The 26,469-nt window shown below is 45.8% G+C and overlaps 1 protein-coding gene across 3 annotated transcripts in view; it reads right to left on the bottom strand.

Annotated features, from left to right (window-relative positions):
* Nucleotides 1-18,598, bottom strand: part of TRIT1 (tRNA isopentenyltransferase 1) — a 196,600-nt gene extending 178,002 nt beyond the window's left edge. Inside the window, exon 1 of one of the 3 annotated variants that reach the window (XM_086955769.1) lies at nt 18,451-18,598. In XM_086955769.1, the coding sequence (XP_086811895.1) occupies nt 18,451-18,567 (117 nt within the window). In that variant the 5' untranslated portion in view covers nt 18,568-18,598. Of the gene's footprint in view, nt 1-15,847; nt 15,973-18,450 lie in introns of those variants that run through there. The other 2 variants (XM_086955773.1, XM_086955770.1) reach the window with 2 other exon arrangements.
* Between the last annotated feature and the right edge of the window lie 7,871 nt (nt 18,599-26,469).

Consider the following 26,469-nt stretch of genomic DNA (forward strand, 5'->3'; position numbering starts at 1 on the left):
CAGTGAAACCCACAACACAATGGGGACAGAAGGCCAGAGGATCGGTCTGTAATGCGCAGTGATGTTGACGCAGACTTTGAACTCTGTGTTTATGTGCGTTTGCGTCTGTGCACAAACATACTCTGGCGCACAGCGACAATTGGCGCAGTCATCTGTAATACGGCCTGGGTCTCCACAAAGGAGCTTGAGGGTGGTTAAGGAAAGGCATTAAGAGAGAGCACGAGTAAAGAATCAAAAAAGAACAAGGAAGGTGTAGTATTCCATATTCTATATTCCTTTTAGAATTGTTATGTTTCCTTCTTGCCTGAAGGTCAGAAAATGAACTTGATCTCTCTGCATGGATTCAGACTGGTCAGAGAACAGGAATAAAACAAAGACGTTCTTGGCGAGCCAAATTAAGATGGAAGTTGGGTTGATTTGTTAATGAAATAAGGGCATCCACTGAGAGAACGAAATAACGGGGCAAGCCACGAACAATCAATTCAGGCAATAATACCAAGGGATTTATTGATGCAGGGGGACCAAACAAGGCAACAGATGGAGGGTAATTACGAGAGGTACCGGTCCCACCGCAAGCACAGAAAGACTCCAAACAGACAGAACGCCCCAGTTCGAGAATTAAAAGATCTAGCGTAGAGCCACCAACAAAGGAAAGAATCCTAAAAGATGGATCTTTTTCAGAATAGGAGAATAGACGGAAAGCAAATCTAGTCTGACTGTCTGAGAAGTCCCATTTTAAATAATGAAAAATCTGACTTCGAGCTGGCTCAGCCAGACCCAGAAAAAGTAGCAGCTTTGAAAAATCCATTTGGTCTCAATATATAGAAGATACTGCCTTCCATTGCCAGCCAAGCAGTGACTCTTATGTACTGAGATACAACTGGTAAAGTTAAGATTAATTAACAAAAGTTTTAGCACACAGATATTACACAGACGCTACCAAAGGCGTAACCAACAGAATCTTATCAACATTAAAATCTGACAACTACATAGACTGCAAACATCGATATCACACAAAATGCAACACAAAAGGCAGAAAACATCTGCACACAGGCATAACCTACATCAACACAATACAATACACACCAACAATTACATGAAGTCTCACTGAATGCAAACAAACACAGAAAGGGCATACATAACAAGAGCACACCTCACCACTTGACTCATAAGATAATTGTATATTCTCTGACCCCCAGCAGCAAACGTGTGTGAACAGGGGCCCGCCCTGCGATTTCGGAGGACATGTCTTAGAGCTGACCTGGAGTAGGAATGAGAATGTCCAAGAAAAGAGAATATCCTTAGCCCTCGACGGAGAAGTAAGGCCACCACCTGCCATCTTCAAATGAAGGCGAGAGCAGGAGCAAAGTAGAAGGATAAAAAGATATTCGAGACACTTCCAACCAGCACTTTTGGTATCTTAATCAGACACTCTTGCACTGAATTCTGAGCCACAGAGCTGCATGGATTACACAACAGACTTCAGTACTCTGGGCCATATAAAGGACAAGTGTGGTCAACTTCAAGATGAAGCACCCTCAAGAAAGGTTGGAAACACTATCAAATCAAATTGATTTAATGTAAAGTATATTTATATATTAAGAATAATGCTCAATCATTAAAAAAGCTAAAGTGAACCAAAAGTTTTGTTTATTAGGCACACTTTTGCAAATATTAAAAGTACGATGGGTTCAATAGAGTCAGACCATTCGAGGTTGGGCGTAAAGGCACAACCACAGTTTAAAGGTTCACAACTCTCTTGGTGGATTTATTCAGGTTGCACAGTTGAAAGTTTCATAAAGAGGTGCGAGGCAGACGATTATATTAAGACTGTGAGACTAGACATTAGAAGAGCCAGAGGGGGTTACAAACAACAAACATGTGGCTAGAACATCCACGGTCAAGACTGATTTGCATATGGCTGTGTCTAAACTGGGGTGGCATGGTGAGCAAAAGAACGATGGATTTAACCCAGATCTCTTGACTGGGGATGAATGTTTGATTTGCTCTATATTCCGTCCATCATCTGTGTGTCTTTTGCTTTCTCGCCCTAAGAGCGCTCGGTATGCCCAGACGTGGGTCCCTTGCTCACTGTGCCACTGGATTCAAGCCAGTCTGACTGATATGGAGTGATGCCCTGAAACCCGTCCCAGGGTGCTTGTTTCTGGTCAAGGGAAGACCTGACTTGGCAGTGTGGGCTGTACTGTTCCCATGAGGCACAGGGTTAAGACTAATTTGCATATGGCGAGGTCTAAACCGGGGTGGCATGGTGAGCAAAAGAACGATGGATTTAACCCAGATCTCTTGACTGGGTGTAAATGTTTGATTTGCTCTGCATTCCGTCCATCATCTGTGTATCTTTTACTACAGTATCCACGGAGCATCAGCAAACATAGGAGCCAAGGACGGTGGGAACGGCCGAGATGAAGAGAATTGGAGTGGCTTCCAAGGAACAAGTCTAACTACAACATCAATAGGTATGGTTGACAAAGATGTTGGGAATATACAAGTACAGAAGAGAGCAGGATAGGACTACAAGGGACATTCCTGTCTGTAGCATCGGCAGGCAAATGCAACAAAAATGTTAGGAATTGAGAAGTGAAATAGAAGGGCGCTGCAGAAAGCTCAAAGAAAGGGTCTGGATGAAGCATCCCGGGGCCTCTGCAAAAATGGGAGCTAAAGATTCCAGACTACGGAGAAAAACAGAAGGAGCCACAATAATACGTCTGGTCTCTTTGAACAGTCATCCCGAGGCCAGGCGCACACTAACAGCTGCCTCAATATCAACACTTCTTAAATGTATGACAACAAGGGACTCTGCCATTCCCCAAGCGCCGCATTAAGTGGGCTTAACAAGCTTTGCAACTGTGTGCTCCCCCACCCCACCCTGGGCCGCATATCATAGCCTCGCTCACTAGTTTCGCATTAGGTTTACTCCTCCAGCCTGCAGCTGCCTGCGGTTTCCGACGCTCTGTACCAACTGCACTCTACGAATTTAGCACCAGCTGCACTCTGGCAAACTACAAAGCATTGCATGCAGCTGCAAGGCTGCGATATTTGAACCCAAATGTCCTCGTGAGGCGACATTCTAAAGCTTCAACTGAGCGACATACCCGACGGTCTGGGCAAGCGGTAGGATAGCCTGGTTGGTTCTGGGTGGCCTCTGGAGGCGCCAAGCAGGCACGGCAAGCAAACACTGGGGGCAAACGTAGCCACACATGTGTAAGTATATAGCGCCAGAAAAGATGCTCAGAACTTCCTAGAACGTAAAGGCCATTTCCACCGGGGCACCGGAAGAGAGGGTGTAAAACATACCCCCACCCCCATTCAGTCCACTGACTCAAATTATTCTCGCCGGCGTCTCCCAGAACGCAGGTCCGGACACTGGAGCTAGAATGAGAGACACCTGCAGTGCATTGTATACATGACATAATATCTACAGCAAGCATCCCGTTCGCCGAGTGCAGGTGCAGCCAGCTCTACAAAAGCAGGCCTGAAGTGCTATTATTATCCCTGTAGACTAGAGGCGAAGACACTCCCCAAGATTCAGAGCGGGCTCAAACTCAAATCTGCGACGGCTTGCGCACTCTCCAAGCATATTAGTACCCCCCTGGCCATGCCCCTGCCCCTCCCCCCAGCTTTGGATTCGCCGCTCTGCCCAAGCGTCTTGCCATTAGCTGGTAATTAGAGGAAGCCTGTGGGATTTCGAGAGCCCAGGGAACCCGACACTCAGCGCAGCATCAATTCCTCACTGCGTGCCCCCGCGCCCCGCCTCAGAAACGCAAAGTGCAGCACAGCAGCTTAGCTCAAGCACCACCGGCCAGGACCGCGTGCACAGCTTCAAGGGGTCGGGCTCGCATGTTGATGTGCATGAACTATCCGAGAACACTGCGTGCGAAATGTCATGATATAGAGGCGCTACGAGGGAGTGACTCCAGCTACACAGCTATGGCACACAGAAGAGAACAAGCATTTGCAAGGCCAATGGACCTCGACTACCTGAAACGAATAGGTTTTAATGGAGTGGAGTGGAATTGGGTGGTGTGGAATTGAGTGTGCGTAGTGGACTTGTGTGGCACGGGTTGGAGTGGCACTACGTGGAGTGGACTGGAGTAGCACTGTGTGGAGTGAAATTTTGTGGCACTGTGTGTAGCGGAGTTGAGTAGCGTGGAGTGGCATGCTGTAAAGCACTTCAGCTCCTCATCGGGTAGTAAGCACTACATAATTACAATTGACTAGAGTGGCATTCTGTGGAGAGGCGTAGAATTGGTAGCCGAATTGGAGTAGAATTGGGTGGAGTGGAATTATGTGGCATGGCATGGAATTGTGTGGCATGGGGTGAATTTCGTGGCACTGTGGGGAGAGGAGAGAAATTGTGTGGAGTGGACAACATTGTGTGGCGAGGAGTGGAATTGTAAAGCACTATGTGGAGAGTAGTTTGTGTAGCGTGCAGTGCAATTGTTAGGAGAGGAATTGTGTGGCATTATGTGCAGTGGAGAGAAATGGTGTGGCATGGAGTGGAATTATGGGGCAGTGAGTATAATTGTGTGACATTGTAGGGCGCAAAGTGAAATTGTGTGGAATGGAGTGATCATCCCACTTGAAGCCATGGGCACGTGCGAGATACACAGATATATACAGAAGAAAGCAGCGAGGCGCTTGCACCAGTACATACTAAATGGCCAGAGACGAGACATGGAGAGACATCAGATACAGAGACGCAGATGAGCTCACAGGCACCGTGCTGGACACACACATATGAGATGCACAGAGACAAACATGGGTGGCAGAAGCAGTACTGGACATACATACTGACTGTAGTCCAACAAAGCATATATTAAAGGCACACCTCTCACTGATAAAAGTGGTTATGCACAGGTGCCTTGGAAGGCTGCAAGTCAATCTCCAGTATCAGCAGCTGGAGCTCTGATGAAAAGCAGCTCCAAACTGATCCATTCACCTTCATCGCCCCATGTACCAGGTGACAGTGGAGTTAGTGTTGTGGCAGAAGGGGTACTCCTAAAAACACCTGAACCAAATACAATACACACGTTTCATGTTCATGCAGCAATGGGGCCAGAAATCAATATTATAACGTATGTGAATGAGTGTATTTGATAGAGGAAACGTGTAGTACAAAGAAAGCCCTCGTAGTGCCTAATGTTTGCAGATGCTGGGCATCTGCACTAATTTTTCTAGCTTGGTATTTTTTCATCATCACACTTTGAGCAAGAGAAGAGGGAGGGGCAGAAACGTGAGAACATCGAAACAAGAGTAAGCTAGTGAAGCAACGACAAAGGAAGGAAGAAGGGGTGAAAAAGAACCTGCAATAGTTAAATGAAGACACAGAGTGTAAGGTCATAAATGGGGGAATCAACACTAGGTAGCAGCCTTGTTATTTGGTAACCCAAACATTGGCCATGGGCACAGGGGCTTCAAGAAAACCTTCTGTACCCAGCATTTTTTTTTTATTTGTACATAAAATGGAGGAGTGGGTAGAAGGAGGTCGCTCTACAATCAAAGCTGCAAGCTTAGGAACTGGGTAGGCAAAGTTGTCTCTGCATCTGCTAAAAATTATGTGATTCTGGGTAAATCACAATCTCTCCAGTGCCTAAAGTGACTATGTATTGTAACTGGTGCTCATGTAAAGAGCTCCAAAACCGTAGATTTCATACACAAATAAAAATGCACATATAAAAAAAAAGTAGACAATTTATCACAGCGTGAGCAGCAGATGGGCACTAATTAAAATTGATCAACCTGTCCTGCGGCTGTGTACCACAGACGTAAAAGGAAATGATGCATGTCACGCGCCGACCAATTAGGAAGAAGTAAAAACTAGTGGCAATGATGCCAACGAATGGTAAGCAATGGGAGCGCTGCAAGCCCTTTATTGTAAACAATCGCAATGGACCGCACACCGCTAGCCCCTCCTCCGGATCGCCTCTCGGGACTCTGGTACATGGAGTTCTTGAGTGGTTCAACCCAGTGGGTGCAAGTAGGTACTTGTTGGACTGATGATCTCTAGACCCGATACATGTCCCGGGTTTTAGGATATCGCCCGAGACATGGCTCGGGTTTCGGGATAACTTCCCTCATCAGTAGAGAAAATAGGGGTGGAAGAGAAGGCCGCCAAGCAACCGTCAAAGGCCTCGATGCCCGAACCGGCACGCAGGTGCGTCGTCCAGGAGCTCGTCAGCTCAAAGCTCAAGCGAGCCAATTTGTAGAAACAATCGCAATGGACCGCACACCGCTAGGCCCTCCTCCGGATCGCCCCTCGGGACTCTGGTACATGGAATTCTTGAGTGGTTCGTCACAGTGGGTGCAAGTAGGTACTTGTTGGACTGATTATCTCTAGACCCGATACATGTCCCGGGTTTTAGGATATCGCCCGAGACATGGCTCGGGTTTCGGGATAACTTCCCTCATCAGTAGAGAAAATAGTTAGGGGTGGAAGAGAGGCCGCCATGCAACCGTCTAAGGCCTCGATGCCTGAACCGGCACGCAGGTGCGTCGTCCAGGAGCTCGTCAGCTCAAAGCTCAATACACCTCCCTGGGGCCAGCGCATACACCTCGACATGCAAGACCTAAAAAGCACTATGAAGCGATAAGGGCTTGCAGCGGCAACGTTTTTTCTAACTTTCAGCCCCTATGTTGAACAACATGGCTAAATGACACTGCAATAGGCAAGACCTATAGGCTTTGCCAATGCTTGCCCTTGTTTAACCTCTGATATTTGTGACTACACCTAACACAATTGGTGTGCAAATTTCACACACAGACAATACAAACAATGTCACACATATAAATATAGCAAACATGTAAGCTGTGGTTGTGCTGATGTGTTAAAAGAGAACAAGTGAGGCTGTTAAAACAGATGTTTGTTACGGCAGAATAAGAGCGCTACATCATGGTGCTGTGTCTTCTGGGCAGAATGATCTAGTCTCTATCTTTATGTTATAGTGCACTTTGTACAGGGTGAGGAAGGCAGATAACATTGTGCTACTTGCCATAAAGCACTTAAACACCTCGAGGGGAAGCAAGTGCTACATACATGCAATGAATGCATTGCAAAGCACTGGAGGGGACAGCGGATAAGGATATGTGGCACACAGTTCAGGAGAGGAAGATATTGAGACAGATGTGTGATCACAGGATGCGAGGAAGTTCATGAGAGGGTCATGCAAGTCACTGGGGAGGACGACGTGTGGGAAACAGGAGGTAAGCTGGACGTTTCGGGGTAAGGGGAAGATCATGAGAAGGATGTATGGACCATGGAAGGATGGTGGGTAGCAGAGGAGAGTAAAATGTGTAGCACAACAGAGGATGTGGAGAAAGAAGTGGAGCACAGTACTGGAAAGGAATATGCAGACTACAGAAGGAAATAAAAATATGGGCTACACCTCTGGGCACGATATGTCTTAGTTAATCTGCATGAATAGTGTTGCCTTAACTGCGGAGTCTGTGGTAGTGTTAACCTCAAAAACTAGGAGGTAATATGTCCCCACAAACAAGATTTAAAACAACATTTTCAAATACAATCAATACGAAAGGACTGACTCAGAGGGAGTTCAATATCAGAAACTTAGGAAATCAAGCAAAGAATCACAGGAGATGGAAGGGGACATTAGAGAACAAATGGCAAGACACATCTAAAGGACAAGAAGGGAGAGGGAAATTGAGTGCATAAGATGGAACAGATGTGAGAAGCAAAAGAAGAAAATGTAAAATAAAGAGCACAGGAGAGGAGACGAGCAAGTAGGGCATCAAGTTCATGTAGCCTTCTATGCCTGTACGGCACATGTGGTGTTAGGACACACATACAGGGTGCTCTAGTCATCACTTCACTCTCTTTTGGATGTTCATTACCAAAAAGGAAGGAACACATGATGATTAAGGCGATTCTCTTAATTAATTCCTGCAAGTATGTGACCTGTGCCCCCAAGAACTACTATCAGCAAGACTCACGGTAAATTGAGAGGGTGGTCTTTGTTTTAGACTGATCAGTGGGTGAGAAAGTGGTTTTCTCACTCTACATTGCCTGAACAACCCTGTTAAAAAAAATTAATACAATTAGAATTAAAATAAAGTTTAAAGAGTGAAAGGATGGCAGTGCAACGGGCGAAGCATAGGATACGAGGGGAATGAGCGGATGAGAGCAGGAGCAATTAAACACCCAACTCTATGAAGTAGTAGGAAAATAAAAGAAACAAAAATAAAGTCGGGTAGGGTGGGAAAGCAACGGAGAAATGGGAGGGAAGAGCAAAATGAACAGAAGAATAGGAAGGGTGAAACGTAAAACAAACAAGGAAGAGAGGAAAAAAAGCATGCACTCCTATAAGTGCAGGCAAAAACAAAAATTGGGAAAACCAATAGGTCCTGCATTGTACACCTAAATTCTATCCCAATGTTTTTTTCCACAACGCGGTACAACATATGCCAAAAAAAAAGAAAAAGTCTGATGACATGGCAACTGTTGCGGTTTACATCATTCTGGGGGCGTCCTATGTGTGCATACGACGCCCCCAGGCATGCACACACCAACAGATTTACAAAGGCCCAATTTTCTATTTTTTCAGTTAAATTAATCAATGTAAGATGGCGGACGCAACTTATATCAGTAAATAAATAAATTAAAAAAAAAAAATATATATATATATATATATATATATATATATATATATATATATATATATTTTTTTTTTTTTAATGCAAGTACACAAAAACAAATTTTCTTGTAGCAGCGCAAGAATCCAGCCGCCCTCCATAAAACGGAAACATTAAAAATAAAGCACCAGCAAAGTCAATTAATTGTGCCTTAGGGTCCCATTGGCTTTGCCAATGGCTTTTGGTAATGCTGTACATCACTGTCCAAAAGAGGGGAAAAAAGGCATGATGATGCAGCAGAGACATTCTCTAGGCAGGCCCGTGTCACCACGCCTGCCTGCGCCTGCAAAATAGCATGCAAGACATTATTTAATTTATTGTACTGAAATGGATTGGCAAATTAAAAAAACAGAAAGAAGGAAACTGGGTGAGTGGGAAAACACTTTTTAAAGGTGGTGAGACCATTAGAAATTTTCTGTTTGCCTTCCCCACCTCCAAAAACGACCAACAAAGAGGGAAGGGGGGGGGGGGAAAGGGGGGGGATGGGGAGGGAGTGTCGTTGCTTAAAACAACAAGCATTTGCAATGCAATAGGTCTCGCATTTGCGAGAGTTTGAGCTATTGGCATTGTAAATGACTATGCCTTTTATTTATGCTTTTGAAAACCTGCAAGCTGTGTGTAAACAAGCACTTTGTACTTATAGTCCTTGCTTATGAGAAGCAAGGCTGGCAGTCTCTTTTAGGTTTTCAAAACAAATGAATAAAAGGCATTGGCATTTACAGTGCCAATAGCACAAACTGAAATGCGAGACCTATTGCATTGCAAATGCTTGTTTTAAGTGCTTTATTCTTAGTGATCTGCACCAATTATAAGTGCACTTGTGCTTGGGGGCTAGTACTTATTTTTCACCATCGGGTTTTGACATAGAGCACAAGAGATAGTAAGTTGGAAAAGGAGTGAAGAAGGAGAAAGAGAAATTTTGGGAACCAATGAAACAGAAATAGTGAAGGGGGAGTGTTTTACAAATGATCCTGCCGATAGGGATTCAAAAGGACACAAGCACATCACGCAATGATTCCTGTAGTCATACCACACTATCGACCATTTCTACTAGGCCACACCAGTTGTACAACACAGCGAGGACTAAACCAGGCGCCCCTCGAAGTGGGGTTTCATACACTGTGTGAAATGGAGCCCTCTAAATAAATGTCCCGAGTGCAATCACACCAGGCACACTAAACACACAGCCCCAGGAAGACTAAATAAACCTCCCCAACGCAGGGACAGAGCACACTTAATGTCACCATTATAATAAAATGTGGGGGCCTAAATAAAAATCCACATTGCAGTGACATCAAACAAAAGATAAATAAATGTCCCCATTACAGTGACATCGAACACACTAAATAAATGTCCCCACTGCAGTGACACTGAACACAAGATGAATAGCCCCATTGCAGAGATATCGGACACAGCACATGCATGTCCCCATTGAAAAAAAATGTGGCATGTATTTAATTATCATATCTATAGCACACTGAGTTCACTCAAATTTATCTTGTTGCTAGTCACAAAAGGTTAAAAAACAATCCATCTACAATAGTCCAAAGAAGAAACTAGCAATCTGCAGGAACCAGCTACAAACATGAAAACTCTTATTTCCCCTGCTGATTAGTACCTAGTTCCCTGGACAGTGAGGACTGACAGACGGTGCCCACAGGGGTGCAGGCTGCTGCGCAAACCCGGTGTAAGGTATTTAAATCATTTTCTTCCTCGTTATGCCGTTGTACGGATGGGGTAGTCTTTAATGTCTGGGATCTATATGACCAGTTCACCCACGATTACACGAGAGACCTTCACTGCCACCCACCCGTGCGCTGCAATCAGAGCTATGATGCAAGTGTCAGGACAAGGGGCTTAGGAACAGACCATCAAGGAAAGCCAAGATAATGGACCTATGCTGCGGAGTCAATGAACGGCGGGCTGGCGTGCAGCGAACTGTATCATGACTGGACTGATACAATGCCTGAAACGCCGTGAGCAAAAGAGAAGCAGTGCGCGTGCACATCTCCAGTTCGGGCAGGCACGGCAAACAGGAGGCAGGGAGGGAACTAACATGTCTCCCTTGCAATTAAAAGCAGGCATTTTTGACCCATGCCAATAAAAAGCATGGGTGGAGCTTCCACCCCGCTTCCAAAGCAAAACCGACGATAATATCTCGCAAGCGAGCAGCGCATGCGTCGCTAGGAGAGAGACCTACAAATAAAGCTATTTTGGGGAGTAGAACGATAGGGAGAGAGAAATCTGGGGAGCAGGGTAAGAAGCATATGAGAGAAAGAGCAACACAGAGTGAGGTAGAAACACGAGAGTAAGAACTGGAAAATATGTATTCATGGAATTCTTAACCAAAAAGAAAAAAGTAGTTCCCTAAAAGTGGGAAGTGGATGGAAGGATACAAGTCAGCCAATCAAAAGGATTGTAAGCAGACTAGGATCTGCTCCGGAGGGACAAAAACAAGAAAAGGAAGACAAGTCAACTAATAAAAAATAAGCAAAGGAGCAACAATAAATCCAATCAACAGTAAGCAATTTGTGGGCTGTAAGTCCACTAAGTTCGTGTAAGCCTACAAAAGGCCTTTTGTAATCAGTCAGCTGGTAGGCGAGACCTAAAGTTGCCAACGAAGGATGGCAGAGCAGGCACGGGTAAGCAATACAAAGCATAAAATCAAAACAAGCATTTACAATGCAACGGTTTCGCCTTTGCAAAAGTTAGAGCTATTGGCATTGTAAATGACAACATTTTTATTTATGTGTTGGTTTTGAAAACAGATAAATAAATGGCATTGTCATTTACAATGCCAATAGCTTAATCTCTCGCAAATGCCCCCCCCACACACACACAGAGAGCCCCCCCACACAGAGCCCCCCACACACACCCACACAGCCCCCCCACACAAAGAGCCTCCCCACACAGAGCCCCCCCACACACTGCGAGCCCCCCCACACATCAATAGAACAGCAGGTGTGCTGGCATGGAGGCACAGGGGTCTGCAGGGCCTACTGCACCTCAAACACTACTGCCTTTTTACTACCAAATCAGGGGAGTATGCCTATTTTCCAGATTCTATTGGGTACAAGGGCATCCTTGCTGTGCCACTTCGGGCAGCCCAAACACATTCAAATGGCCAACATTTTCCCTTCTTGCATCAGAGCCGCCATGATGTTCAGTGGGCCTTAATACAACAAAGCCAATTCACTGCACTGCACTCATAATTGGAAACCTAATAAATGCATGCACGGTCTGCCTCGTGTGTGTCTAATGATTCACTACCTTGTTAGGTAACTTTTCTTTTTTAATGCTTTGCCTAATTTAATTTTCAAGCAATGTTTTGCTATCGAACAAAAGATATGACTTTAACCATGGGCTGACTATCAGGTAATTTCATAATACATAATTGTAGCACGATGTTCCCAAGTTCTAAACTGGCAAATCCTTCCCATCGGTCAAGGAAATGCAAATCGTGTTTTAATCGACCATACAACTGAATAGGAAGGGAGAAATCCGCGCCCAGGATGCGCTGGTATTCAGAAAGTGCGGAATGCACGTCAATGAACCGAAAAGGAGCTGTTCCCATCTGGTAAAGCAAGCTGCCTTCGAGTCAGTCTGAAGGGCCGTGTGACGGTGGCCATCTCCGCCAAGACTAATCTGGTATCAATGAGGGCTTTCTGCCTGACCTCGACAAGCTTACTTTAAGCCCCCGCAACACCCCGCCAAGCTTCTCAGGAGGTTTCATCCCGCTCCCCAGGCCCCAGATAATCAGACATGGCTGGGTTAGCAGCGTCCTGCGGGCCTGAGCAGGAAATTGCTGCTCAGCAATCCACCGCGGATTTGCAAAGCTTCACTACATCAAACATTCATGCTTCCAAGCTGGGAGCGAGGCACTGCGCGAGAGGATAACAGCCTTGGCTGCCCTAAACCTGAACTGCCCATAATTAGGAAACAAGCAACGGAGAGTGAAAGGGGAGGGGGGGCGGGAACGGGCACACTGGGAGGGGGGCGGAACGGACACATGGGGAGGGGGGCGAAACAGACACACGGACAGCGGGAGGGGGGGCGGGAAACAGAGCTCACGAGCCAAAGTACATAACAGCTCACACAACACGGCGGAACCGACAAAGGAAACAAAAAAAAGACATTATATAAAAAAAAAATGCTCCTTACCTGATTGCTTCATGGGAACTCAAATCTTGCAGCCAACTCCAACAACAGACACTTGTAAAAAGAAGAAAACAGGCCGACTCGAAAATAAAAAATAACACCCACCCACCGCCGCGATGACGATCAGAAGTGGGTGGAGAGGGAAAAAATCGCGGGAACGCCCCCCAATCTGGTCCGGCCTTGACAGACAGATCCGGCTCCCAATGGCTAGCCTGCATTTATGGAGCTAGCCAATGGGAGCCGGGGGACGTTCCTGAAGCCAATATATGTAAACAATAGATTTTGCCTGCACGAACGGCTTGCACAGAATGCCAGGTCGAAACCTAATAAGGCCGGTGGGGGTTGAAAGGAAAAGCAGTATAAGAGTGAGAGAGCAACACTACGCTTGGATGTGGATGGGGGTTCAGCGCGGAGAAGCACACAAGCCAGAGTGGTACACAAGGAAGAAAGCAATACAGTGTGCTGGATGTGTGCATGTGGCATGGGAGACATACACAGAAGAGACAAAAGGGCAATGCTAGAACGATTGCACTCTTATGGAGTGATTTACAAAAAAAGTCCTCTAAAAGTGAGTAGTGGAAGGATACAGGTAAGCCCATCAAAAGGATGGTAATAATCTATACTCCAGAGAAGAAGAGGAAGGAAAACCACTGAATAGGAAACAAGCAAATGAGAGTCACAACAAAGCCAACCACTGAAAGCCCAACAGAAGCTCTTAGTAAAGTTCACAATGGTCTTTCGCAACCATACAGGTAAATAAATGCGTGGTGAGAGAGGCCTGTAAAGTAGCTCCCTGATTGTTGGAAACTGGGAAAGCAAATGTACTATTCCAAAGCCTAAGTAGCTTTCCCCAAAACAGCCTGTGTGGCTTTATATCCACTTCTAAAACCGGTCTTAGAATATTTTGGGGAAAGTTAAAAAGTATTTTTGTTTTTGTTTTTAAAGCTGAAAAGTTGTAATTTTGCATTGCCAGGAAGTGCTGTTCAAGGCTAAAAACAAGGTATAACCATGAAAGCCTATCAATGCAAAGGAATGGGCTGATTTAAAGCCAACACTAAATATTGCTATTGTACACAATGGGTCTTTCTACAACAGACAGCCAAAGCTTTTGAAAGGAGGCCCCATAAACTGATTCTGAAGCTAATATGGTGACCAAGATCCTTTTACTTAAAAGTCCTCAATAAATATGTCAATAGGAAATTGGATAATGGAGATTTCAATACTTGCCCTATCAGAAAGGACATTCCTGTACATACCAGAAAGAGTGGAATTGTACAACAGTATTGGAGACCGCTACCTGGACTCTCTGATTAACATAGCATTGACTTTTTCATATTAATTCCATGCTTACTAGTATTATAAAAGACAATATCAGGGCTCGAAAATTCCATTCGACCGCTCACATAGTCTAGCTAAATTTAACAAGGTCGAGCTGTTTTTAGGTCCTACTCGCCCTTTCTGGCGAGTAGGAAAACAAACCAACTTAGATAACAAGATTTAAAGGAATTTTTATTGATCACAAAATGAATGAGCAATAAAGATGCCTTTAAATCTTGTTATCTTGTCATATTTGCTCTGCTTTCAGAGACAGAGGTCAAGTAGGTTGCAGTTAGGTCGAGGACATTTTTTAAGGTACTAGTCCTGCAGGACTAGTACCATTTCTTGGATTTTTCGAGCCCTGAATATCACATTCACTCATTTTTTATTCAATGGTCTTAATTTATGTAATGCTGCTTTTCCCACTGTATTACTTTCCTTCTCAGTAAAGTTTAGAATAATACAAAAACGCTGGTGTTTTCCATAACTCCTTCATGTACGGATCAAGACAGACCAGTACACATTTGCACAGGATACTACTGCCTACTTCTGACACCACCTCCTTTTCATGCACAAACCTTATGGCCTAGCTGAATCCTATGTATCTTTTTCCTTGCCCATACTATATGATTTTGGGACTGCCAGATTTTAAGTACACATCTGAACCACAGCATGCTCTGCATCTCACATTCATGTACTCTACATCACTTGTTACAGACGCTGGCTAGGATGAGGCCAGATCATTTGTCATACATTTTGGTTCCAGGGGTTCTCTGCACAAAGGATAATATAGTGGTCAGAAATGTGATAATGTCACAATAGCAGCATGCATCTCTTTACAGAACATAAAGGCTCTGAACAAATGGCAATGACACTACATGGTAGGAGAACTGCACTAAAAAGTTTCATGCCCTAATACTACCATTTAGGCACCAAACAATGTTTGTGCCAACAGGAATGAGGGAAGCATTCATGTCCCGTATCCCAGTCAAATCACCCGATCCTAAGTGAACAAAGTCAATTGTGAAGATGGGGAAAAGGGTAGGTGTGCAGCCATGGAGGTGATTTAATCAGTTGGCTTCAGAGAAATTATGTCCCAACTGTTCAGATAAACAAGCCATCTGAAAATATAGTTATTAAAAGATTGCCATTTTTTCCTTTACTTTTTTCATAGTCTCTGCAAAGATCTATGAAAAAACATTGGTAACAAGTAAAGTTATTTATCACAGAAATGCTGCGTCAAAATTCATTTTTGGGACAATTTATCATACATAGTTGATAATAGAAACAAGCATTTCAATGCAATAGGTCTCGCATTTACGAGAGTTTGAGCTATTGGCATTGTAAATGACAATGCCTTTTTTATCTGTTTTTAAAACAGATAAATATAAGGCATTGTCATATAAAAAGCCAATTGCTTAAACTCTTGCAAATGCGAGCTAATAAAATTTAAAAAGCGTTAGGTGGGAGACTGTCCTATTTCAGGCGTGACAAAGCTATTCGAGAAAATAGTGCTTGAAGGCTGTAATTAAAGTCTACTGAGTAACAACACAAATACCGTGGTACCGCCATGGGATGGTTACAAAATGAGACAAGGCGGTACTAAGGAGGGAATACTAAGCCTTTTGACTAATGCACAGCTACAGTTTAGAGTGGACATTGACACAAACTAATGAAAAATATGAGCAGAGCTTCAATTCCCTACCTGAAAACAGCATGCCTCACAGAGCACTGCAAGCGCTGCCCAGGCTCGAACTAAAAAATGGTTGTTCAATCTGAATTGCGCTGCATTCCCTTTTCAGACCTTACATCTTAGCACCTAGATACTCGCAGGAGTAAGGTATATCTAAAATTAAAAACATTAGTATAGGCTTAGAAAGATGTATCCTATGTGTGATACGAAAAGCATCCATCCGTTTCAGCGGAGCACGTTTTTCTTTCATAATTTTAGCCACCTGGCCTGCTCCATTAAATGCTACATAAACATATACAGACAAGGCGAAGCTAGGATGCGACAGTCTACACAAATAAAAAGAATTGTGAAATTTCTGTTGCCACTGAGACAGAAATTAGAGACATCAATGACTGCGAATTTTATGCTACCTAGACTGAGAAACCTATGTAGTTTGGCTCATTTGGACCATTGCCAACCTGCAAAATTGGTAGTCACTTTCAGGTCAAAGGCTACTGGACAGCACTGCTGTCTTGTTTGCTAAAATCATCTTGGGGACATCCAGAAAGCTTCCTTCCCTGGAATGACATCACACAAATTGATTACTATTGGCTTTGTAACTCACATTTGCATGCTTTTGATTTGAAGGCGTTATTTGGTTTAGGTTGTCGAGGATGAATTTATCCCACCCATGATACATTGTCTATTTACTGTATTCTTCCATGTGATAGCTTTGTGTAAACAGGTCATTAAGTCTTGTTCTTAGATTGTCACATTTGCTGTGCATTCAAAGACAGATATCAAAAGTCAGGCTGTCACTTTCGAGGGCGTTAGGTGTTTACTTTTCTTTCTCTGACTTCGAAGTGAGAGGATGTATGGGACAATCTTGCTGTAAAAGAAAGCCTTTTTTCCAATGCATAACAAAATGTAAATGTCTGTGAATGAACTGTGCAGATATTTCATAATATATCAGAATCAATAAAGCGCAATTTAAGCACATTGGTTGTAATTATGAAGTGTGGTGGAAACATTTAATACGATCAAAAATCGATACACTAGCTGATGACATTACCAAACATTATCGTTAACATGCTGTATATTTTTATCAATAAAACTGTGTGTGCAAAAAAAAATGCCCATTTCAATTGAAAGATGTGGTCTATAATGGCAGTGCGCTACCACACCATGCATACTCTACGGTATGGCAATCCACATCAATCTACTCTGCACCACTCCACTCTAGGCCTCTCTCTCCCACTCAACTTTATGCCAATGTACTCTTCGCCACTGCACTCTTTGCCAAACCACTGCACTCTACCCTGCACCACTCTACTATAGGCCAATCTAATTTACTCCGCACAGCTGCACTGTATGCCACTGAACTCTACTCTATATCACTCTACTCTGCACCATTCTGTGCCACTGTACTCTACACCACTAGACTCTTGTCTGCTCTACACCACTCTAATCTACGCAACTACATTCTACAGCGATGCCACACCACTCTCCTCTATGCCACAAACTTTTAGCCATGCTTGTATACAACATGGCTAAAAACAGTGGCAAAAGCTCTTCCATAGGTAAGACTTATTGGCTTTGCCAATGCTTGTCCTTAGTCAAGTTTAGCATTAAAAATCAGCACTGGAAAGTAACAAAGTTGTGACTTAAGATTTTCTGTTCATAGTACCAATATGAGTGGCAAAGCTGAGGAGTATACGGGGTTAAATCTGAGATTTTCGATCAGGAATGCACAACGTATAAGCAAATTGAAAGGTTTGATGGCCTGGGTAAGCACAGCAGGTGCTGGACCAGAATACAAACCTTCAACATGGACTATGTGAGTTGCTGTCTTCCGTTACATGCCAAAAGACCCGATTTATTGGGAGACGCTTCCGCCTGAAATCGACCATATTTTATAAGTCAATGGGGAATATAACACCCCCCCCCCCCACACACGTACACAATTATTGTTTTAAAGCCACAACCTTTCTGCATATGAAATACTAGCAATGAAGAAGCAAAAATATGGATTTCAATGGAGAAACTCGAGTCGCATGAAACACGGACACAAACTTCTTCCAAGCCATCCTCTGCGCCCAGGCATTTCATCCCCGTCAAATCACTCGACTAACATAGGAATGTCATGACGTATAATATTATAAACATGTGTGGTCTCCTTTATTTCGTTCATGTGTTTTACTTTATCAGTCTCAGCGACGCAACGAAAGAACCTCAATAATTTGTTTTGAGACTCCTCGCTGATGAAGAAAGAGGTCAATCAGATGAGAGCGTGGCCGCAGTCATCTATGATCGCATGCATTTTGTCAGTGTCAAATGTAAGTGACACTAAAACATAAACATCTGGTATCCCGTTGACTTCTAGATTGACAGCTGCCAGTTGTAGCCCATCAAGCTCTACCTAAGTCAAATAGCCCCCAACAATCTTACATTTCGTGGCCATTCTTTTTGCACAACCTACCCATCTTTTCCTCCGCATGACTGCCACCTCCACGCTGAATTCTACCCGCGGCGGTGCATGTGGGCCCCAAGACTACCCTGGGTCGCCCTCCTGGACACCTGTCTTCTACTCCTAACTACCCTACACCCCTTCAGTCGATGTGTACTCGAAATCTCACCTGCATGGAGTCGGCACTGACAATTTCGCCACCCAAGACCCTACCCAGCTGCAGGGCCAATTTGGACTTGCCAGTCCCTGTGGCCCCGAGAATAACAACAAGACAGCGAGCAGCCATGTCTTTACACAAGCAATCTCTAAAACTTCCGGTTTCTATAATACGTATGAGCGTGGTAGAGGACGCAACCAACTCAGAAGAGACGCTTTCGTGCAGTGCATTCGTGGCGGCCATCTTAGAATGGAGATAGCCCTTCAGGATTTCACCAGACGAGAGGAAAATACTTATTATTTTTATACTATGATATTCAAAAGAGTACGACGACGGAGGGCTGGCAAAATCCTGTATTTAACTAAAGGGCGAAGGAGGAGGAATAGTAGCCCTTTTTAGTGTGCGCGGGGCGTAATTGTGCTCAACATTTACTGTAGACATTAGTCTAAAAAAAACCTTCGCTCTATATATTGATGCATTTGTTTTTAGGTCTCGCCTGTCGATGCGCATGCGCATCGAGCAAGCGAGACTATGGGGGCTTATCCACTCTTTGTCCAACTTGCAAGGAATCGTGGCGATTCCTTGCAGTGCCCGTGACTTTTAAGCTCAATGCGCATGCGCATTGAGCTTAAAAGCGCGTGCACATGCCCCCAGCCGTATTTTCCCTCAAGGCGCACTCCTCCCACACCCCCGCTCCGCCCCCCCCCCCTGCCCGCCCTGTCGCATTTCTCCTCCCCCTCCCCTTCTCTGCCTTCGCCGTGCCTACCCTACTCTCCTCCCCCCGAGCAAGCGAGACTATGGGGGCTTATCCACTCTTTGTCCAACTTGCAAGGAATCGTGGCGATTCCTTGCAGTGCCCGTGACTTTTAAGCTCAATGCGCATGCGCATTGAGCTTAAAAGCGCGTGCACATGCCCCCAGCCGTATTTTCCCTCAAGGCGCACTCCTCCCACACCCCCGCTCCGCCCCCCCCCCTGCCCGCCGTGTCGCATTTCTCCTCCCCCTCCCCTTCCCCTTCTCTGCCTTCGCCGTGCCTACCCTACTCTCCTCCCCCCTCCTCCTCCTCCTACTCTCCTCCCCACTCTCTCTCCCAGCACTCTTCTACAGTCTTTCCGCTGCAACCTTCCATCGAATCTCTTCCTCCTACTGCTCCCAATACTACCTTAACTGTTCTTCTCTTCACTCCTAACACCGTCCTTCTTATGTTCGTAAACCACCCGCTCCTCAGGTTGCCCCGTCCGCCTTGATCTCGGAGCCGATCCTTCTCCTTCCCTCCCCCGATTATGTTTCTCCTTCGTGTCGCTTTGAGATGTGTGACTACATTCGTTTCCCTTCACTAGATGTCCAGCTTGCCTAAGTGGCCGTGATGGGGCGGTTTCTGCTTTGCTAATAAGATTAAATTGCTTCTAATCGTGCGTTTGAGTCTTGCAGTTTCACCTTGGCAGCATCCAGCACTCCGCTGCTAAACAAGCGCTGCCCCTGCAGTTCAAGGTTTCTCGCTGCCCTCCCAGCCCCGAGTGCGTCTGCATGAAGCTACTTCATTGTAGATATCACCTATTCAGTGCGTATGATGGGCCTCAGCGAGAGCAGCACCCCACCGAGAAACCCCCATTTTACATGTCTGAAAGCATCCGCTTCCACGACAATATGTATATTTAATGCCACTGCATAACAGGCTGAATTATATGCTGCGCACTGCCAGTCCAGATCGGCTATGCTCTTAAGGCATTACCGCAGATTCCCTTTCAGTCGTGCATTATTATTATGCCATCACGTTGAAGAGACCCCTTGAATATCTAACTTTCCACTACAGGGGATGCAAAGGCGCGCTCCTGCTATGCAATTCAGACCAGACGACACGTGAAATTCATGATTGCCTGTCGTAGCGTTTGTAGCTCTGTTGGTAAGAGGGAGAGAGGTCAAACGGATCTTTGTTTAAACCACCAACTTCACTACAGGTTTAATTGTTTAGATTATTTCAAACGTAGGATTTAACTCCTTTCTAGAAGAAAAAACGCGGCCAGCATTTACACAAAAAGATGTGTGCAAGGCCAGCTGATGTATGAATTAAAGTAGGTCAATAAAAGATTGCTCCCTACAACTATTTGGGATAAATAAAATACGAGGAATGGAGTATATGACGTGTACCACCAGAACACCCATCTCAGTAACACTGGCGAGGACATTTAGTGCAAGCGCACTTTCTTTACCTTAGACTATTCCACCCCCCACCACCACCACCACCTCCACAACATTGTCATTCACTCTGCAATGTAGTGCTTAAAACCCTAACTCATCAATCCGCCCTTCCAGAAAAGCCTACTTCCACAGCCAAGTTATACCACAACAGTACACCGGCCTCATGAAGCGGGACCTGTGGAGGGGAACTGACTGGTAGCAGTGGCGTCTATGTGTGGTAAACTTAAAAAAGTGGTACCTGGATCAATATGGTCATTTTGTTAAAGGTATATATTTTGCAATCTTTGCGGCATCAAAGGCTTTCACGGCCGGCCGGCCATGCTTTCAGTTTCACGACCGGCCGGCCGTGTGAAGTACATTTCAAAGCCCGCTCTCCCTGCTCCGCCCCCTGCTCCGGCCGAGACGCATTTCTCCTCCCTCCTCCCCCCTCCTGGGTCAGGTTACCCTGCTTTCTCTTTCGCTTTTTTTTCACCCGGTGACATTGTTGCCTTTAGCCCTTCCCTCACCTCCTCAAGCCGTTACTCGTTGCCTCTTACTCTCTCTCTCACACATGCACACTCTTTTCCCCTCTCTCTTGTCCCTCACTTTATGCCTCTCTCCCTCCTTCTCGTTTTGTCTCTCTAAATCTCTCCTCTGTTTTCTCTCTCATCTACTTCTTCTCTGTTCACCTCTCTCCTTGCCGTCTCCTTTGTCTCACACTCTAATATCCTTCACGATAAAGTCTCCTATGCCAGATGCACTTCTCTTTCCCCTTCAGACTGCAAGGGCTCTTTCCCAACACCCCACCCCCACACCTTTACCCCCCACCCTCACCTGTCTTAACTCACTCTCTATTTGATCTTCTTCCTCGTACTCATACACTCGCGTTCAGGAGTCTCGCCTTCTCTACACCGCGGAGCTTTCTGTGTCAGTCCAGCCGCTTCTTTCTGTCTTCATTTACTGTCTCCTGCACAAAACGGCTTTCCTCTCATTGGCATTGCTTTTCTGCTCTTTTTAACCTTGGTGGTGCTAATAACTAAGATGGTTGGGGAGAGGGGGTGCGTGAGGAGCACGGCATGCATTTTTTCCCCTTTGAGAGCAAAACCTCTGTGCTGACACTGTGTATGCAACGCATGTTATTTCTAAAGACATTATCAGCCGTAAGCTAACGAATGCCAGCGTAAAGTAAACGCCTCCCTTGTGTGTTCTGTTCACAGTAATCTCTGTTGTATTGATGTAAATATTTAAATAATGGAGAGGGAAGGAAGTCCTAGCCCTACCCCCCAACCACCCCTCCCCCCGCCCCACCCCCGAAGAGCATTTCTAGACTCAGCCCGCCTAACACTAATGCGCCTTTAATTAATCCAACTCAGTTGTAAATTATATAAAATCTACTTCAAATCCTGCCCAAATCGCACTATTTGCATATTTATTGCCTAATGGGGGTAGAAACTCTAGTTATAGTGAGTGAATGGTAAAAAAAAATGCATGATTGACCTAATACTGGCGGGCATTTTACTCTCAATAGGTAGGATATTTTACATTATACACCACTACCTGTAAACAAATGTGACAGAAAGGTAAAATAAAGTCACGTTCCAATTAGGAAAAACATTAGCTGTGTGCAGCCAAAAATCAGTGTTGGCAGGACCTAGGTCACATACTTAAATCTTAGGCTGAACATGTCATCAAGACTCTGTTTTCCCAGTTATGGGCTTTTTTTTTACCAGTACTAACGTTCAGATGTATTAGTGCAACCGGCTTACTAGTATCAAATCCCAAGAGTGGAAAAAGTGTTCGGGTGACAAGGAGTCACAAAGGAGCTACTCTGCTATAAAACTCACCCACCCTCACCCTCACTCACCCTCAACCCCTCACTCACCCTCACTCACCCTCAACACCTCACAATGACTCACACTCACCCTCACACACCCTCACCCTCACACACCGTCACACACCCTCTGCATAACAACACCTCTCACACCCTCGCTCACCCTCACACACACTCACACTCACGCAACGTCACACACCCGAAGCCTCACACCCCCTCACTCACACTCACCCTCACACCCCCTAACCCGCACACCGCCTAACGCTCACACCCCCTAACGCTCACACCCCCTAACGCTCACACCCCCTAACGCTCACACCCCCTAACAATCACCCCCTAACCTTCACCCCCTCACTCTCACCCCACACCCTCACCCCCTCACTCTCACCCCACACCCTCCCCCCTCACCCTCACCCCCTCACCCTCACCCTCACCCCCTCACCCCCTCACCCTCACCCCCTCACCCTCACCCCCTCACCCTCCACCCTCACTCACCCTCAACCCCTCACCCTCACACCCTCAACCCTTCGCCCTCAACCTCTCACTCACCCTCACTCACCCTCAACACCTCAGCCTCACCCTCACTCACCCTCACCCTCACTCACCCTCAACCCCTCACACTCACTCACCCTCACCCTCCCTCACCCTCAACTCCTCACCCTCACCCTCACTCACCCTCACCCACCCTCACCCTCCCTCAACCCCTCACCCTCACTCACCCTCAACCCCTCACCCTCACCCTCAAACCTTCACCCTCAACCCCTCACTCACCCTCACTCTCACTCACCCTCACTCTCACTCACCCTCACTCAGCCTCAACTACTCTCACTCACCCTCAACCCCTCACCCTAACTCACCCTCACCCTCACTCACCCTCAACACCTCACTCACCCTCACCCTCACTCACCCTCAACACCTCACCCTCAACCTCAACCCCTCACCCTCACCCTCACTCACCCTCACCCTCACTCACCCTCACTCACCCTCAACCCCTCACCCTCACTCACCCTCACTCTCACTCACCCTCAACCCCTCACCCTCACTCACCCTCACTCACCCTCAACCCCTCACTCACCCTCACCCACCCTCTCCCTCACCCTCACTAACCCTCAACCCCTCACCCTCACACAGTGCAATAGGTCTCAGACCATTTCAGTTAGAGCTTTAAGAAATGTTTATGGCTTTTTTTATTTGTAATTCTTTAGCATTGGCTACAGGAAACAAAAATGCTAAACATTTACAAAAAAAACCCATAAACAATTCTAAAAGCACTAACTCTAATGGTGCGAGACCTATTGCATTTCCAATGCTTGTTTACAGCGCGAACGTTAATTACCCAGAGGTGTCATCGCGCTTTACAATAGAGCGAAGTAAATTAGATAAGAAATTAGAGTAGCATGGATCAGATAAAACTACTTATAGGTACTCGTGATGAAAGTTACAGATAATAACTTATAGATAAATTCAAGATTACATAATACAACAAGCATTTGCAATGCAATAGGTCTCGCATTTGCGAAATTTTAAGCTAATGGCACTGTAAATTAAAATGCCTTTTATTTATCTGTTTTTAAAATCATCACATAGATAAAAGGTTGGTCATTTACAATGCCAGTAGCTCAAAGTCTCACAAATGCGAGACCTATTGCATTGCAAATGTTTGTTAGAGCAGCCTGGGAGAGGGGGGGGGGGTTAGGTAGGAAGCAGATGGGTCGCGCAGAAGAGGTTCAGGCCGGAGGTTGGTTGGTAAGTTTCACCCCAGAGCTGTCATCCCTTGTTGCTGCCGACACGCTCTCTGCAGTGCACACTGATACAGCATTCCCTGGTCTTGCAGGTCCGACAGTACTCCGCCCCTTCTGTTTCCGCCCTCCTGCCCAGCCCGGCCTCTTGTGACCCGGGGTGGGAGATCGGCCGGATCTTTGTTGTTTTGAGAATGTGAGAGGCCTTGTGGAGTGGGGGTGAGGGGTTGGTGGTGAACTAGAATAGACTGCGATGTTTCTGCGGATCCCCGAAATTTTATTCAGAAATCCCATAACACTTATGATGAGGCCCTCAGCGTCTGTGCCCCCTAATTACAGTTCTCCAATGCCCCCCAACCGGTTGTCAATATGTTATTTTCCCCTTGCAGTGCAGAATGCTCCATTACAGCAAAACCTAAGCAAAACTAGTTAGCAAAGTCTCTGAAATAGAGTGCAACAGAGGGCACACGGGATGCATGCACACAAGCGGTCTCGTCTGCTTCACAGCCGTCGTCAAGACTTTTCTTATCTGATTGTTAAATAAACAAGCAGATAAGAAAAGTCTTCACAACAGCCGTGAAGCATGCGATTGTGCCTGCGCGCCGTCTCACCCCGGCTCTCTTGCAAACAGAGGGAAGTGCACGCGGGATGCATGCGTACAGCATGCGCGCGGTCTTGTCTGCTTCACGACCGTCGTCAAGACTTTTCTTATCTGCTTGTTAAATAAACAAGCAGATAAGAAAAGTAGTACAAAAGGGGGTGGTGATGGATGGAGCATCTGAACCAATCAAACACTCACACCCAGTCAACAGATCTGGGTTTAATTCATCACCGTTCTTTAGCCCACTCTGCCACCCCAGTTCAAACATGGCCATATGCAAATCAGTCTGACCCTGTGCCTCATGGGAATCCCGAAATAAGATAAGAAAAGTCTTCACGACATCCGCAAAGCAGGCAATTGTGTCCGGAGGGGCCGTCCTAAAGGGGGAAAGGGCAACCAAAAACCCTCTTTTCCAATGGGAAGCCAGCGTTTATCATAAACGCTGATGCGACCCAATGGAACTGAGGGGCAGGGCTTAGAGTCCCCTTCTTGAAACTGCCTTGATGACTATTGCTCTCACAGGCGACGAGCGCATGCACACTCCAACGCCAGGAGAGACCTTAAAAGGTGGCGCAGGTAGGATTATACAGGTACAGAATAAATATTTTCAAAATTGAGCTCTTGTGAGTGTCATGTGGCAATCAGGGCCCTGGGATGAGTCGAGTTACAGTCCTGCCAAGTATCATGCATCAGGCATTAGACTAACGCGTTTTAGTGTGGTAATCCGCATAATTGCACTGAAATACATTGGCATGCATATCTGTGTTGTGTCGACTCAGCTTTCACTGATTGCGCCAATGCAGTGGCAGCGCACTGTCTGTGGCGTGCACAGCGAGAGCTAATGGGAGCTAAGGCAGTGCTGACAGTCTCATACAGAAACAACAGAACTGCAATGCGAGACGTACCATGAATTCATATCAGATTCCCCATAGCGTGGCTGACTGGCAGCCTGCAGTCATGATTCTAGGTAGTGTCCAATGACTAGATAGGTTGTTGCTACAATTGCACAGCCGGGGACGACACTTCCTGCTGCCAGGAAGCGGGAAGTATTGAGGAAGGCGCGGCTCCGCGCTTGCTGGTTTGCAGGCTGCACCACAATAACAGAATGCAAGAAAGAAATTTGTTGGGAAGAGATTCTCACGCATTAACCAGCAAATCGTCATAAGCTCTGACATTATCTAACTGGAAAAGTTGATATCTGTTCAGACAGTGCGCTTTCCAGAGATATCCAGGAGCAGTTACCTAGGCGGACTGTCTTGACTGCGTGGGAGGGAAGATGAGAGGCTCGGCTGAAGGGTGAGCCGTGCAAAGCTTCAAAAACCAACAGCAAAGCATAAATGCAGTAAGTCTTTTTTAAATGACATAAACAGTTTCTGTTTGTATAGCAGAGTACGCGCTGATCTCTTAGTTCATTAATTCACACAAGTAAGTTAATTGTGTAGCGTCGGTGCGCTGGACCATCACACTGTGGCTGCTCACTTTACTGGTGTGACATTTTAAAATAATACAGCCTGCCTGGCTGTGACGGTGTGTGTTTCACAGCCTCTCCTGAGGCTTGCCCAGAAATCCTTCTTCCATGCCACTACTGACTTCGGGGGCCGGAGTCCGCGAGTCAGCTGACTAATTAATTTATGGTATAGGCCAGAGGCAGCTGAGCTCTGTGTTAAGGCCTCTCACATCCTG

Source organism: Lissotriton vulgaris, chromosome 2_1 (genome assembly GCF_964263255.1).
Source record: "Lissotriton vulgaris chromosome 2_1, aLisVul1.2, whole genome shotgun sequence".
In the NCBI taxonomy this organism is placed as follows: Eukaryota; Metazoa; Chordata; class Amphibia; order Caudata; family Salamandridae; genus Lissotriton; species Lissotriton vulgaris.